Genomic DNA, 16,108 nt, shown 5'->3' with positions numbered 1-16,108 from the left:
TGGGGTTTATTGAGATTTCGCAGCAAGCAAAAGTGGAACTGTATATAAACATGTGCAACCCATTCTACTCTGATGCCCAAACCCCATCCTGCTGCTATAACCCTTTTTGCTGCAAGTCCCTGGAATGGAGGTACCACGTCCATGGATTGCAGTTTGAGACCTTTCCAAACACATCTTTACAACACCAGAAATTTCCACACTCTTTCTTCACCTGCTCACAACTCAAACATAACCTCAACCGTTCAGAAACTCACACACTCCATTCATCCAACCATTCACGCACATCCAACCTGGCCCAATCTCAGATTGTATCTTGTGGTTAGAACCAGCCACAGCAGTCACTATCATTCCATATGACAAATAAACAGCCTTTGGCTCAATGTCTTGGAGATGAGACAGAATCTCAACTGCTAACCCATTACTGAAATCCTTCTTGCCTGAGGTTCATGGGGTTCTTCTCCTGTCTCTTCTGATCCTTCCTCTGAAGTTTGGTCAATTGACCTTTGTTGCTCCATGGGTCAATTCACAAAAGTAGTCTTGGACTATAGATGACTAGAAGGATGGTCATTGACATTGGTGTCCTCTCCTGTGGCCTAGGGAAAAAGAGGTGGAAATCAGAAAGAACAGAAAAAGGAATGATTCCTCCTGGCAGCAAAATATACATTTGCACATGTAAATCAGGATTCATCATTATCATTTAGGTGTGTGCACTCCAGAAATAATTATCTGGTAACCACGAACATCTGCAGAGCATTCGATCTTCCAGAGCAGGGACTAGCTGCTGCCAAACCCATTGATTAATATCACAGCGGAGATGTGCCCAGTCGGAGCTTCTAAGGTCTCCGGAATTATCCTCTGCGCTCTCTCTCTTCCCCTCTCTCCCCCCCCATCTCTCTCTCTCTCTCTCTGTATGTGTGTGTGTTTGTATGAACTGAATATCTCCAACTTTGCAAGATGCTGAGTGTGGTAAGGTGTAGCTTTGGTATTGACTTCTGTGACTAACCAATTAGGAATCGCCACAGCACTGTCCCTGACCATGTTCTCCTCCAATCGAGTGTTTGGGGGAGTGGGAAACACAAACTGGCTGCGGAATCTGACCTGGGGTTGGGAGGGAGAGAGGGAGCAAGTTTCTGCTCAGACTCATAAAAGTCAATCATCCAAATTTCCACAATGTGAAAGTACTGCTGGGCTGGCTGACTGGCATGGTGAGTGAGAAAGCTTCTACACCTGAGTTAGGCACAGGAAGCTTCTTTATTTCAGTGGTTGGATGGGTGGTGGGGTCCATTGAGGAGATCTGGAGGGCAACAGCTTGGAGAAGGCTGGAGTGGGGAATTTTTATGAAAAATCCTAAAAACTCAAGGCATGAATAGATCTGATTCAACTTGGCAAAAGCCCTCCTTAAGAGCTATCACCTTACCATGTTTCATATCTTTATGTATAAAAAATACATAGATGTAAGCATTTTTGTTATCTTCCCTTTAAAAATTCCTAAAAAATCAAAGCATGAACCAATATGATTCAATCTTGGTGGTTCTACAGTGCTCCTTAAGAGCTATCCCTGTGACATGTTCTATCTCTTTATCTTTAAAAATGAGGGAGCTTTAAGCATTTCTGTTAATACCAGTTACCTGAATACTGAACGGTTCTTCGAGGGTAATTCAACAAGACAAAGAGAGGGGGAGAGGCAACAGGGGGATGCCATTCCATATTTTCAGGACAACCTTCCTCTGCCGTACTTAAACACAAGAATGTCAAAGAGAAGCCCTAGCATAAGATTGCTAATCAGCAAGTTTGATTTTAGCAGTGCGGCCTAAGGTGAGATAACGCTGTCCTGATGGTTCTGAAAATGTACTTCAAGTTTTCTCTTAATTCTCATAAGCTCTACTTGAAATTGTCAAAGAGGGAGCTGGTTCTTCTGTAAAGCTCCTCAAAAACCTGGAGGCATCATTGACCTGAGAACATCAAGAAGAAGAAAAAACCCTTCCTCAGAAAAGTGTTTCCTCTCTGACAGACTTAACATACCAATTAATTTGGAAGCCCCAACTTAGACCCTGGATAGGTGTTCCTTTTTGTCTGGTTCACTTCAAGCAGCACTTTCCACAAAGCCTGACCTTAGATGGAGCCAGCATCAAGGGCAGGCATTGTGAGATACCAACTGAAGGCCCACCCCCAGCAGGGGCCCACAGGGAAGATCTCCCTTGACCGGCTTCTTCTCTTCACTATTTCCACCTGTTCATTCACCTGCTGCTTCTTCTGGCCCAGACAATGGTGGTGGTGAGAAGGAGGAGCAGGAGACGCCATTGTCTTCTTGTTCAGTGATTCTCTTGACTGCCAAGCAAGCAGGTCATAACAGGGAGGAGGAGGAGGAGAAAAAGCTGGTAATACAGCAGTAAGAACATATACTCACAGAGGGAGGGTTCTTCTGTAAAGCTCCTCAAAAACCTGGAAGCATCACTGACCTGAGAACATCAAGGAAACAGCCCTCATCCTCAGAAAAGGGAATGGAGAGAACAGCAAGCTCCCCACACTGCTTGCTTGGCCTGCAGAAAGGGGATTTATAACTTCCCTTTTGCCTCTTAATTGTCTTCTCACTCCAAGCTGAGCACCTGGCTCAGATAAATGGGGCCAGCTGTGGGACATTCACATAGGACTTGCAAGGGCTACTGGGAAATGGAGTTCAGTGCTATTAAATAATCCCACAATGCTTTTATGTCTCCTCTCAGCCTTCTCTTCTCCAGGCTAAGCATGCCCTGTTCTTTCAGTCTCTCCTCATAGGGCTTTTTTTCCAGACCTCTGGTCATCCTCCTTGTCCTCCTCTGAACCCCCTCCAGCTTGCCTGCATCCTTCTGGAAGTGTGGTACCCAGTACTGGAAGCAATACCAGGGGGACCATATGAAAAGGAGGACAGGGCTCCTGTATCTTTAACAGTTGTAGGGAATTGTTGTAGGAACAGTTGTAGGAAAATGGAATTTTAGCAGTTGTCATTTGTATATATGGGGAATCTGGTGAAATTCCCTCTTCATCACAACAGTTAAAGCTGCAGGTGCCCTGCCCTCCTTTTAAATCTCATCACAGTATAGCTCCTGCTGCTTTAACTGTTGTGATGAAGAAGAAATTTCACCAAGTGCGATATGCATACAAAGGACTCCTGCTGAAATTCTCTTTTCTATGCAACTGTTAAAGATAACGGAGCCCTGTCCTCCTTTTCATATGGTCACCCTATGCAATGCACAAGATGAGGCCTAACGAGTGCTGAACAGAGGGGAACCAGTATCTCACACAATTTGGAAGCTATACGTCCTTTAACGCAGCCGAAAATAGCATCAGGTGCCTCTCAAAAGCCTGAAAGGAAAGTATGAAATCCTCCACACTACCAATGCCATCACCACCGTTGGTGGCTCCCAGTTCCTTGTGCTTAGAGATATATGATCCCTGAGCATGGAGGTTCTATTTGCAATCACACCTCAGGAATCACTTTGGTGTAACGGTTAGAGTAGTAGCTGAAAAGGAGAAGATCCAGGTTGAAGTGCATACTTGACCATGAAGCTCTCTAGGTGACCTTGGCCGAGTCACTGACTCTTAGCCTGACCCACCTCACAGGGTTGTTGTGAGGATAAAATGGAGGAGCGCAAATATATGTGCTACCTTGGGCTCCTTGGAAAATGTTCTCACTGGGAAGAAACTTGGATAGAATCAGGGCTCAGTGTAGCTGTCTGCATTTAACCTGGTTATTACATATACCTTCCAGCTCTTACAGTTTTGAATAGTAAGCAACTGTGTAGATTTTGTCCAGATGTAAAACTCCTTTCCCAATAAAAAATACTTGTCCAGTAAAGTTTTCTACTTTTTTCTTTCTTTGAACCATTAAAATCCGCACCCTACATCTAATAGCCAACACCCCCCAAACCTTTATCTCAAAGTGGTTGCAGGAGACCCAGGGATTCTCTTTGTTTGTCCTTGTTTTATTAATACTGGTTTGATGGAGGAAGACAGAGACATGAAGGTTGCAGGAGAAAAACAGACATTATCCATCCTGCCCCAATTGGATGTCTGGAGGAACTTCAGGCAAGAGCACTTGGATGCCCATCAGAAGAGTAGGAAGTGGTCCGCTTTCTTGCAGTTGCTCTACTTTCAAATCACAAAGACTTCCAATGGGTGGAAAGAACCAAATAGCAGGAGGGCACAATATTTTGCCTGTTTCCCCTTGCCAGCACAGAGCATGACAACATCACTCCATAAAAGAAGTGTTGTAAATTAAGAAATTACTCTTGGCTTCAATGTATTGAAAATGCAGTCCAACCCTTCTTTCTCCAGGATAAAATTCCCCCATGTTCCCAGTGGTTTGAGCTCTGTACAAAACGGCAGCCTGGACATCTAACCTGGGACCATTCTTGTTTAATGTAGCAAATGAAATCAAGACTATGAAACAGAGAAAAAACACGCAGAACTTTATTAATATTCAAACACATTGAAAGTTACAGAAGCCATCTAAAAAGCAGCCACAGCTGACAGACCAGATTTCCATTTCAATGCCAGAAGGGAGAAACTGCAGAAGACTTTGAAACGTTTCATATCTTACTTTCTCCTGTGGGTGGATTCAGGATTCCCCACATTGACCTTGCAGACATTTATAACATAGCCAAATAATCTGAAGCACCCTCAACCCAACTGGAGCATTTCTTGGTAGGGCTCCTGCCTTGGAAATCCCCTCACGTAAGACAAGAAAGAGAAAACGTTCGTTGTCATTTCTCTGGCAGAGGGGGAAAGTTCTATTCCTCGAGCTTCTCCCAAAGGCAATTATCATAAAATGCTGCAGTACAATTATGCTCTTAAAACCATCCAGATAAAACATTCAATGAATAACATCAGAAAACTATATAAAGAGGTTTTCTCTGTTAAGCTATTAAAACCATCCCACTAAAACATATATAGCAGTCACAGAACACAAGACAGGGAGTTCCAGATATCGGATCCATCCAAATGTGGATCCTTTGATAAAAAATAATATATGGGGCAAAACTGCATCTTACCAACTTCCAAACGGTGAAGGTATTTCCCTGCTCTGTGGACTCCCAAATTCATGGAGGCTGGATTGGATGAATTTGTTGGTGTTCCTTAAATTTGGAGCCATCACTGAAGCTTTCTCCACATTCTGTACACTTGAAGGGTTTCCCCCCTTCGTGAATTCTTTTATGCATTGTCAGGTTTGAGTTCTCTCCGAAGCGTTTTCCACATTTCGAGCATTGAAAGGGTTTCTCTTCTGTGTGAATTCTTTCATGGTTGGTAAGGTATGAGCTCTTAGTGTAGCATTTTCCACATGTTGAGCATTTAAAGGGTTTCTCTCCTGTGTGAATTCTTTCATGGATGGTGAGGTGTGAGCTTTGCTTGAAGCATTTTCCACATGTTGAGCATTTAAAAGGTTTCTCTCCTGTGTGAACTCTTTTATGGTTGGTAAGGTCTGAGCTATTCGTGAAGCATTTTTCACATGTTGAGCATTTAAAGGGTTTCTCTCCTGTGTGAATTCTTTCATGGATGGTAAGGCCTGAGCTATCCTTGAAGCATTTTTCACATGTTGAACATTTAAAGGGTTTCTCTCCTGTGTGAATTCTTTCATGACTGGTGAGGTGTGAGCTTTTCTTGAAGCATTTTCCACATGTTGAGCATTTAAAAGGTTTCTCTCCTGTGTGAACTCTTTTATGGTTGGTAAGGTCTGAGCTATTCGTGAAGCATTTTTCACATGTTGAGCATTTAAAGGGTTTCTCCCCTGTGTGAATTCTTTCATGAATGGTAAGGTGTGAGCTTTGCTTGAAGCATTTTCCACATGTTGAGCATTTAAAGGGTTTCTCTCCTGTGTGAATTCTTTCATGAATGGTAAGTTGTGAGCTTTTCTTGAAGCATTTTCCACATATTGAGCATTTAAAGGGTTTCTCCCCTGTGTGAATTCTTTCATGACTAGTAAGGTATGAATAATCACTGAAGCTTTTTTCACACCATGAGCACTTAAAGGATTTCTTATGGCATCCTTGATGTGCTATGACATGTTGTTGTTGTTGGAAGCCCTTTCCACATTCTGTACAAATATGCATTTCCTCTCCAGAATGATTTTCTTGATGATGCCTTGTTAGTTGTGAGGCCCATGTGAACCTCATTCCACACTTGAAGCATTTATTACCTTTCTCCTTTATGTCAAGCACTGGACATTTTAAAGTTGGTTTGCTCAGACAGCCACTTTTCACAGTCTCTGAGCTTTGACTGGGTTTCTCCTCTCTGTGCCTTCTCAAATGAGCACCAAGGTGCTTTCTGTATTTCCTTCCTGTCTGTTGCTCTTGTTCAATGTGGAGACCAGTGCAGGATGGAATGGATTTCTCCTTCTTCTCCTGTGTATGGTTTCCCCTCTGCCTTCTGGGTCCACCCTGATTGCACAAGACCACTATTACCTCTTCATCTCTCACTCTTCCTGCTGATGTCCTATGTTTTTCTCCATCATTCTCTCTCTCCTCTACTGCATCTGATGGAATAAATAAAAGAAAATGTTAAAGAAGCATTGCTCCACTGCAAATTCGGAAAGTGAAGCAGGCTGATTTGGACCAAAGCAGGTCTGGATCCGAATCCCAACCCGATTGGTCTGAAGCACTCCAAATTAATCCAAATTGCTTTGTAAAAATCCAGACAAATCTATTTATTTATTGCATTTGTATACCGACCCATAGCCGAAGTTGTCTGGGCAGTTTTCATAATATTAAGACACTTAAAAACAACATACAAGGATTAACAACCACAAAATCATGCAATATACACATATATTTAAAACCACATTTAAATGATTTAAATAAAACAGACATGGGAACATTTCATATCATTAAATTGCGTGACTTGGCTCCAAAAAGGTTTGCTGCTTGTTCTTCCATGTGAGTCTTATTAGAGCTAGTGGCATTTGTGTTTGTTTTACTTCCCTTATCCCCACTATAGCTTGAATACGGTGGGCTTTTTTGATTGTTTCTGTACCTGCTTTTCTTTTGACCTTGTGTGCGTGAGCATGTGTGAAGCATGCACCTAATTGTGCACAGGCAAACAGCGTACGGCCAAAGCAGTCCAATATATACTGTGGGACAAAGCACTACACACCATACCCACATGCCTCCTGTTCTCTGCTTTCAGTAGCAGCAGCCTGCTAAGGGGAACATCTCCTCCTTCTTCTGTAGTGGTTAATTGGGCTTGGAGACTTCAATGCCATGGGCTTATGGCTTAATAGCTCCCTCTCTGCCAGCCACCCTGCCCACCCCAGGCCTGCACGGTGCCCTCCTTTCTCCTGCCCTCCTCCTCCACCAGCTTCTGCCACCCATGCTGCGATGCACGGTTCCTCCACTGACAGAGGGACTGTGCCAGCCTTGAAAGTGCCCACCTTAGTGGTGGCTGACCGGTCATGCTGGTGACTATGACTTAGCTCCCTGTAAAATGACCCTTTGTTTTATTTTACTTAAAAAAAGAAAGAAAAAGAAACGCAGGGTACCTTGTCGTGTGTTTGCCCTTGTGGACATCAAATGTCGATAACAAGAACATGATATACTAGGCTTTATAAGAACATAAGAATTGCCTTGCTGGATCAGACCATGAGGCCATCTAGTCCAGCACTCTCTTCACACAATGGCCAACCAGCTATTGGTCAGGGATGAACAAGCAGGACATGGTGCAACAGCACCCTCCCGCCCATGTTCCCCAGCAATTGTTTTTATAGGAATACTGTTGTTTTTATGCTTTTTATGTGTTTAAACTTTGTATATTTGTTTTTAAAGTTTACTGTTTTTAACTTTTGTAAACCTCCCAGACAGCTTCCACTATGGGGCATTATATAAATGCAATAAATAAATAAACTGATGCACACAGGCTTCCTACTTCGAATACTGGAGATAGCACACAACCATCAGGGCTAGTCGTCATTGATAGCCTTTGCCTTTCTTAAATGCATTTCTTAAATGCTTCATCTTACTGTTCTTTTTACAAATTTGGGAAATTGCTGCCAAAATGAGCAGGGGTCTGGAACAACTCCTTTACAAGAAAATGCTTCAATGTTTGTCTGTATAACCTAGAAAAAAGGGGGAGGTTTATAAAACGATACAGAGTGGAGAAAGCGAAGTAGTGCAATAAATAAGCTCCCCTGAATTCAGTGTGACTGACTCCCAGGTAATGTGTGTTACAACCAAAGAAAGGTTTAACTTCTTTCTTTCCTTAATGAGAAGACCATCCATTGAAGCTGAATTGTGGCAGATTAAGGACAGACAAAAGGAAAGTACTAAGAAAAAAGGAAGCAAAACCTACACCAGAGTTTAGGGATAGTGACTTCCCAATGGTCACATTAAATATCTTCTGATTAGGAATTCTATTCCCCTGTGAGGATTGACAAGTGGGGTTTTTTTTTTGCCTTTTGTTTTAGTTTTTGAGAAAAGGAATTAACTGATTAACTGGATTTAACTGACTGAAATTTGGAAGATTCAGTCATAGGGGTTGCTATAACTGCAAATTCCAGGAACTTCTGTGGAAGCATTAAAAGAATTCTTTGCTTTGATATTCTGGGGGTGAAAAAACAATCTTTACCAGTGGTTAGCACAAAAGTGTGGAAATCAGAAAAGGTGGGTGTTTGCCAAGGTCTCCAAATTCCATAGTCCACCTTTTTTGTGCTGGAGAAGTAAGTAAAGCACAGCATCACAAATCAACCTGGTAGTATTCGCACTAGAAACAATTTCAGTTGCTGTATTAAGAAAAAGTCAGTAGAAGTCAAATTGGGCAGGTTTACCTGATACCACTTGGGGATTGATTTTCAGAGCATGATGCTGCAGCTAGAGTTGAATCTAGCCCAGAAGGGAGTTTCAGAGCAATCCAGAACCCAGACACAAAATGGCATATCTCACACACACACTCCACACACACCTGATGGTCTGGCCTCAGCATCTTCATCTTCCTCATCCATTTCTGGACACCATGAACTCTTCTCAACATCAGACGTAGTCTGGCTTGAAATGGAAGACCTTTCAGCCACCTCTTCAAATTCTCCCTGAAACCAGAGAGAGAAGCCCTTTCAGGTTAGGTTGATTGTGTATGATGATATAAGGCCTAATCTGCATATGCTAATTTATATCTATATATACTAAAGTCCATGTCATAAATGGTGCTAGTAGCCCAGAAACAAAACATACTGTTCTTTGCATAGAACAGTACTCTTAAAGGCCCTGATTGGAGCAAAGGAGGGGATAGAGCTCTGTCCAAGTCCCCCTTCAATGGGGTGAGAAGTCACACTTTCCTTGGCCTCGAGGAAGTACGTAATTCTCCACCACCACAGTAATGGTGGCTGCCGTTCACACGGTGGGGGGAATTAGGCACTTTCCGGAAGCCCTAGAAAGCAGGCTCTCCTCTGCTCCAACTGGGGCATTAAAGGGGCTCTAGAAAGTGCGTATTTCCACCACGCATGCTAGTGGCAGCCCTCATTAGCGAGCCTGGCAGGATTCTGGAAAGTGCTTCCACATCCTCCTTAAAGGCACTTTAAAGTGGAAGGGTCCTCAAAGGCATTAGGGTGTTCCTGGGGACATCCAGTGCCAATGCTTATGGTTCTTAATTTCTGCTACATCAGGGCACACCTGGCACACCCAGTGCCCACCCCTATGGTTTTTTCATTTCTGCTATGTCAGTGCTGCAGAAGCTGTATGAAGGTTACTTTCCTTCAATGCAATGGAGGTCTTTTGGCCCTTGCTTCCTCACAGCTATTGCCACTGAACAACATTACCATCAGTCCCCAGTCCAGCTCCTTGCCTCTTACCCCACATTTTAAAACCTGGCTTTTCTTCTCCTCCCCCACCACCAATTTCAGAACATTGTCCACCAACTCTACCACTACCCCTCCTTTCATCCCTGACTTTGTGTTTTTTCTGCCTATGTGCCTGTGCGGCACAGATCTGCGTAGTAGCTGTAGTACCCTGAAAGACTCAGGCTCCTGACAAAGGGACTGAAACAGGCAGTTTGGCTATTAAAGCTCAAGCTTTGAAAGCTTTTGAACTTTCAAGAATTTCCATAGTGCTAAAGCTGAAGTTTAAGGAGGGGATAACAAAATCGGCCTGTTGATCTGTAGTGATCAATCTTTCATACATGTGGTGCAGGAAAAAAATCTGGGGTTTGTTGAGATTTCAGAGCAGGCAAAGGTGGAACTGTATATAAACATGTGTAACCCATTCTACTCTAATGCCCAAACCCCATCCTGCTACTATAACTCCTTCTGCTGGAAGTCACTGGAACGGAGGTACGACCTCCATGGATTGCAGTGTCAAGAGTTTTCCAAGCACATCTTTACAACACCAGAAATTTCCATACTCTTTCAGCACCTGCTCACAACTCAGACATAACCTCAACACTTCAGAAACTCACACACTCCATTCATCCAACCGATCACCCACACCAATCTGGCCCAATCTCAGATTGTATCTTGTGGTTAGAACCAGCCACACTGGTCCTATCATTCCATATTACAAATAACCCGCCTTCGGCTCAATGTCTTGGAGATGAGACAGGCAGAATCTCAACTGCTAGCCCATTACTGAAATCCTTCTTGCCTGAGGTACATGGGGTTCTTCTCGTGTCTCTTCTGATCCTTCCTCTGATTTTTGGCCTGTGGACCTTTGTTGCTCCATGGGTCACTTCACAAAATAAGTCTTGGACTATAGATGAGTAAAAGGATGGTCATTTAGATTGTTGTGCTCTCCTATGGCCTAGGGAAAAAGAGGTGGAAATCAGAATGAACAGAAAAAGGAATGATTCCTCCTGGCAGCAAAATATACATTTGCACATGTAAATCAGGATTCATCATTATAATTTAGGGGTTTGCACTCCAGGCAGAATTATCTTGTAACTACGAACATCTGCAGAGCCTTCAATCTTTCAGAGCAGAGACTGGCTTCTAAAGTCTCTGGAATTATCCTTCTCTCTCTCTCTCTCTCTCTCTCTCTCTCTCTATCTGTGTGGGTGGGTATATATAAACTGAATATCTCCATCTTTGGAAGATACTGAGTGTGGTGAGGTGTAGCTTTGATATTGACTTCTCTGGCTAACCAATTAGGAATCACAACAGCACTGTCCCTGACCATGTTCTCCTCCAATCGAGTGTTTGGGGGAGTGGGAAAAACTAACCGCCTGCTGATTCTGGCCAGGGGGGGGGGGGAGGGCGAGGGAGAGGGGGAGCAAGTTTCTGCTCAGACTCATAAAAGTCAATCATCCACATTTCTACAGTGTGAAAGTACTGCTGTGCTGGCTGGCTGGCTGGAATGGTGAGTGAGAAAGTTTCTACACCTGAGTTAGACACAGGAAGCCTCTTTATTTCAGTGGTTGGTTGGTTGGGGAGGTCCATCCAGTAGATCTGGAGGGCAACAGCTTGGAGAAGGCTGGAGTGGGGGATTTAAAAAAAAATCCTAAAAACTCAAGGCATGAATAGATCTGATTCAACTTGGCAAGCTCTTTAGGAGGGCTTTCTTCAAGTTGAACAGATCTATTCATGCCTTCAGTTTTTAGGAGTTTTTTTTTAATTCCGCACTCCAGCCTTCTATAAAAAGTACACAGATGTAAGCATTTGTGTTAGTTTCCATTTACATTTTTTTGGAAAAAATAAAGCATAAACCAATATGATTCAGGCTTGATGGGGCTACAGAGCTCCTTAAGAGCTAACACTGTGCCAAGTTCTAAGTCTTTATCTTTAAAAATGAGGGAGCTGTATGCATTTCTGTTAATACCGGTTACATGAATACTGAATGGTTCTCAGAGGGTAATTCAATGAGGCAGAGAGAGGGGAAGGGGGGGGGCACGCCAAAATCCTGGCAGAGAATCACCTCTACGGAGCTCCAGATCAAAGTTCGAGGGATAGAAGGCCCACTTTGCACACCCCAATTATCATTATCAACGCCACCACTGCCACCATCCCATTTATGTTCCTCCTTCATTCCTCTTTCAAGGATCTCAGCGCAGCTTCCACAGTCCTCAACATTTAATTATTTTCCAGCATCACTTTGGTTTTGTTAATACATATTGACGTATTCTGATAAGGTCTTGGATAGTAGATCCATCCTTGTTTATAGACACCTCCTAAAGCTCAAACACTTCACCCAGAACAGCAGGCCACAGAAGAGAGACGGAAAGGCATAGAGACCAGTTCCTGAAACAAATCTAGAAGCCAATGTCATCCCTCAATCCATTCTGGCAAAATGTTTGCAAGACCAAACATCACCTGCTACATACATTCACCTCAATGCTATCAAATACCAACAATAAATGCCCTGCTCCAAAGGAAGACATGGGCCCAAATATTGCACCAGATATGGTGATATTTAGAATCCAGGTGGAGACCATTCCATATTTTCAGGCCAGCCTTCCACTGCCATACTTAAACTCAAGAATGTCAAAGAGAAGCCCCAGCATGAGATTTCAAATCAGTAAGTTTGATTTTAGCAGTGTGGCCTAAGGTTAGATTACAGTGTCCTGTTTATTCTCAAAATGTACTTCAAGTTTTCTTTTAATTCTCATCAGCTCTACTTGAAAGTGTCATGGGCTGCTAGCAACAACAGACAGGGGGGAGGAGGAGGAGGAAGAGAAAAAGCTGCTGGTAACAACAGCAGTAAGAACGTAGACTCACAGAGGGAGGGTTCTCCTGCAAAGCTCCTCAAAAACTAGGAGGTGTCACTGACCTGAGAACATCAAGGAAACAGCCCTCATCCTCAGAAAAATGAAAGCAGAGAGCAGAAAGCTGACTGTACTGCTTTCTTGGCTGCAGAAGGGGGATTTATTCCTTCTCCTCTGCCTCTTAATTGTCTTCTCACTCCAAGCTGAGCACCTGGCTCAGCTAAATGGGGCCAGGTGTGGGACACTCACATGGGACTTGCAAGGGCTACTGGGAAATGGAGTTCAGTGCAATTAAACAACCCCACAATGCTATCATGTCTCCCCTCAGCCTTCTCTTCACCAAGCTAAACATGCCCTGTTCTCTTCATAGGGCTTTGTTTCCAGACACCTGATCATCTTCATTGCCTTCCTTTGAACACGGTCCAGTTTGTCTGCGTCCTTCTTGAATTGTGGAGACCTGAACTGGACGCAATACCCAATGTGAGGCCAAACCAGTGCTGAACAGAGGGGAACCAGTAACTCACATAATTTGGAAGCTGTACTTCTATTAACACAGCCTATCATGTGTCTCTCAAAAGCTTGAGAGGAAAGCATGAAGTCCTCCCCACTACCAATGCCATCACCACTGTTGGTTGCTCCCAGTTCCTTCTGCTTAGAGATATATGATCCCTGAACATGGAGGTTCCATTTGCGTTTACGAGCCATTATGGTGTAACGGTTAGAGGATTCGTGAAAATGGGAAGATCCAGGTTCAAGTGCATACCTGACCATGAAGGTCACTGACTCTCAGCCTGACCTGCCTCACAGGGTTGTTGTGAGGATAAAATGGAGGAGGGAGATCACATGTGCTACCTCAGGCTCCTTGGGAAAAGTTCTTACTGGGAACAAACTTGGAGAGAATGGGGAAACAGTGTTAGTAGGCTAGCTGTATGCATTTCACCTTGTTATTATATTTACCTTATGCCTCTTATAGTTTTGAAGAGTGAGTATCCATGTTGATTTTGTCCAGTTGTGAAAGTCCTTTCCCGTTAATAAATACTTGTCCAGTAAAGTTTTTTTTTATTTCTTTTGTTTCTTTGAACCATTATAGTTTATTTTCTTGTTAAGATCTCCCCCCTACATCTAATATTAGGGTGACCATATAACAGGGAGGACAGGGCTCCAGTAGCTTTAACAGTTGTATTGAAAAGGGAATTACAGCAGGTGTCATTTGTATATATGGGGAATCTGGTGAAATTCCCTCTTCATCACAACAGTTAAAGCTGCAGGTGCCCTGCCCTCTTGTAAATCCGATCACAGTATAGCTCCTGCAGCTTTAACTGTTGTGATGAAGAGGAAATTTCACCAACTGTGACATGCATACAAAGGACTCCTGCTGAAATTCTCTTTTCTATGCAACTGTTAAAGATACAGGAGCCCTGTCCTCCTTTTCATATGGCCACCCTATCAAATAGGCAATGCACCCACCCACCCCTATGTAAAAATGGTTGCAGAAGACCCAGGAGTTTCTCTTTGTTTATGTTTGTTTTATAAATAGTGGTTTCATGGAGGAAGACAGAGAACGAAGGTTGCAGGATAAACGCAGCCCCTCTCCATCCTGCCCCAACTGGAATCACTGGGGTGTAACCGTTAGTGTAGCAGCTGAAAAGGAGAAGATCAAGTTTGAATTACTTACTTGACCATGAAGCTCACTGGGTGACCTTGGCCAAGTCACTGACTCTCAGCCTGACCCACCTCACAGGGTTGTTGTGAGGATAAAGTGGAGGAGGGAGATCATATGTGCTACCTTGGGCTCCATGGAAAAAGATCTTACTGGTAAGAAACTTGGATAGAATCAGGGCTCAGTGTAGCTGTCTCATTGAACCTGGTTATTACATATACTTTACAGCTCTTACAATTTGAAGAGGGAGTATCTGTGTAGATTTTGTCCAGAAGTAAAACTCTTTTCCCATTAAAAAATACTTGTCCAGTAAAATTTTCTATTTTTTCTTTCTTTGAACCATTAAGACCCCCACCCTACATCTAATAGCCAACACCCCCACCCCTTATCTAAAACTGGTTGCAGGAGACCCAGGGTTTCTCTTTGTTTGATCTTGTTTTATAAATACTTGTTTCATGGAGGAAGACAGAGAAATGAAGATTGCAGGACAAAAACAGACCCTCTCCATCCTGTCCTTATTGGATGTCCAGAGGAACTGCAGGCAGGAGCACTTGGATGCCCGTCAGAGGAGTGGAAAGTGAACACGTCAGTGGTCCATCTTTCTTGCAGTTGCTCCACTTTCAAATCACAAAGACTTCCAAGTAGTGGAAAGAATCAAAAAGAAGGAGGGGACAATATTTTCCAGTTTCCCCTTGCTTGAACAGAGTATGACAACATCACTCCATAAAAGAAGTGTTATGAATTAAGAAATTACCCTTGGCTTCAATGCATTGAAAATGCAGTCCAACCGTTCTTTCCCCAGGATAAAATTCCCCCATGTTCCCTGTGGCTAAAGGGTTGGAGCTCTGTACAAAATGGCAGCCTGAAAATCCCACCTGGGACCATTCTTGTTTAATGAGGCAAATCATCATCATCATCATCATCATCAGTTTATTGTGCTAGCCGAAGGCCATGACAAATACATCCATAGAAAATCATACAATTGAAAAGGCAAATGAAATCAAGAGTACGAAACAGAGAAAACACACACTGAACTTTATTAGTATTCAAACACATTGAAAGTTACAGAAGCCATCTAAAAACCAGCCACAGCTGCTGGACCAGATTTCCATTTCACTGCCAGAAGAGAGAAACTGCAGAAGACTTTGAAACATTTCACATCTTAATATCTCCTGTGCGTGGATTCAGGATTCCCCACATTGACCTTTCAGACATTTATAACTTGGCAAACTTATCTGAAGAACCCTCAACCTAACTAGAACATTTTTAAGTATGGCTCCTGCCTTGTAAAGGCCCTCAGATAAGACAAGAAAGAGTAAAACTTGGTTGTCATTTCTCTGGAAGAGGGGGAAAGTTCTATTTCTCCAGCTTCTCCCAAAGGCAGTTGTCATAAAATGGTACAGTACGATTACACTCTTAAAACCATCCAGATAAAACATACAATGAATAACATCAGAGAAGCACATAAATAAGGTTTCTCTTTTAAGCTATTAAAAACATCCCACTAAAATGTCTAATACAGTCACAAAACACGAGGCAGGGAGTTCCACATATCACATCCACCCAAATGTGGATGAAAACAATATATGGGCTGAAAATGCATTTTACCACCTTCCAAAAAGTGAAGGTATTTCCCTGCTATGTGGAGTCCCAAATTCATGGAGGCTGGATTGGCTATCCAAAAAATTTCTACAGTGTGAACATTTGTGTGGCCCTTCCCCTAAATGGACACTTAGATGTATCGTACAGTTTGCTATACAAGTGACTGTTTTCCCACATAATAAGCATATGTAGGGAATC

At 43.0% G+C, this 16,108-nt stretch overlaps 1 protein-coding gene across 1 annotated transcript; it reads right to left on the bottom strand.

Annotated features, from left to right (window-relative positions):
* Positions 1-5,078: 5,078 nt before the first annotated feature.
* Positions 5,079-10,673, bottom strand: LOC134395694 (zinc finger protein OZF-like). The gene is made up of 3 exons (XM_063121856.1): positions 10,596-10,673; positions 8,926-9,049; positions 5,079-6,508 (listed from the first exon to the last, which is right to left on the bottom strand). The coding sequence occupies exons 1-3, from the start codon at positions 10,671-10,673 to the stop codon at positions 5,079-5,081; spliced, it is 1,632 nt and encodes a 543-aa protein (XP_062977926.1).
* Positions 10,674-16,108: the final 5,435 nt, after the last annotated feature.

Source organism: Elgaria multicarinata, chromosome 3 (genome assembly GCF_023053635.1).
Source record: "Elgaria multicarinata webbii isolate HBS135686 ecotype San Diego chromosome 3, rElgMul1.1.pri, whole genome shotgun sequence".
In the NCBI taxonomy this organism is placed as follows: Eukaryota; Metazoa; Chordata; class Lepidosauria; order Squamata; family Anguidae; genus Elgaria; species Elgaria multicarinata.
The sequence above is the reverse complement of the archived record's forward strand: the minus strand, read 5'-3'. Positions and strand labels throughout refer to the sequence as shown.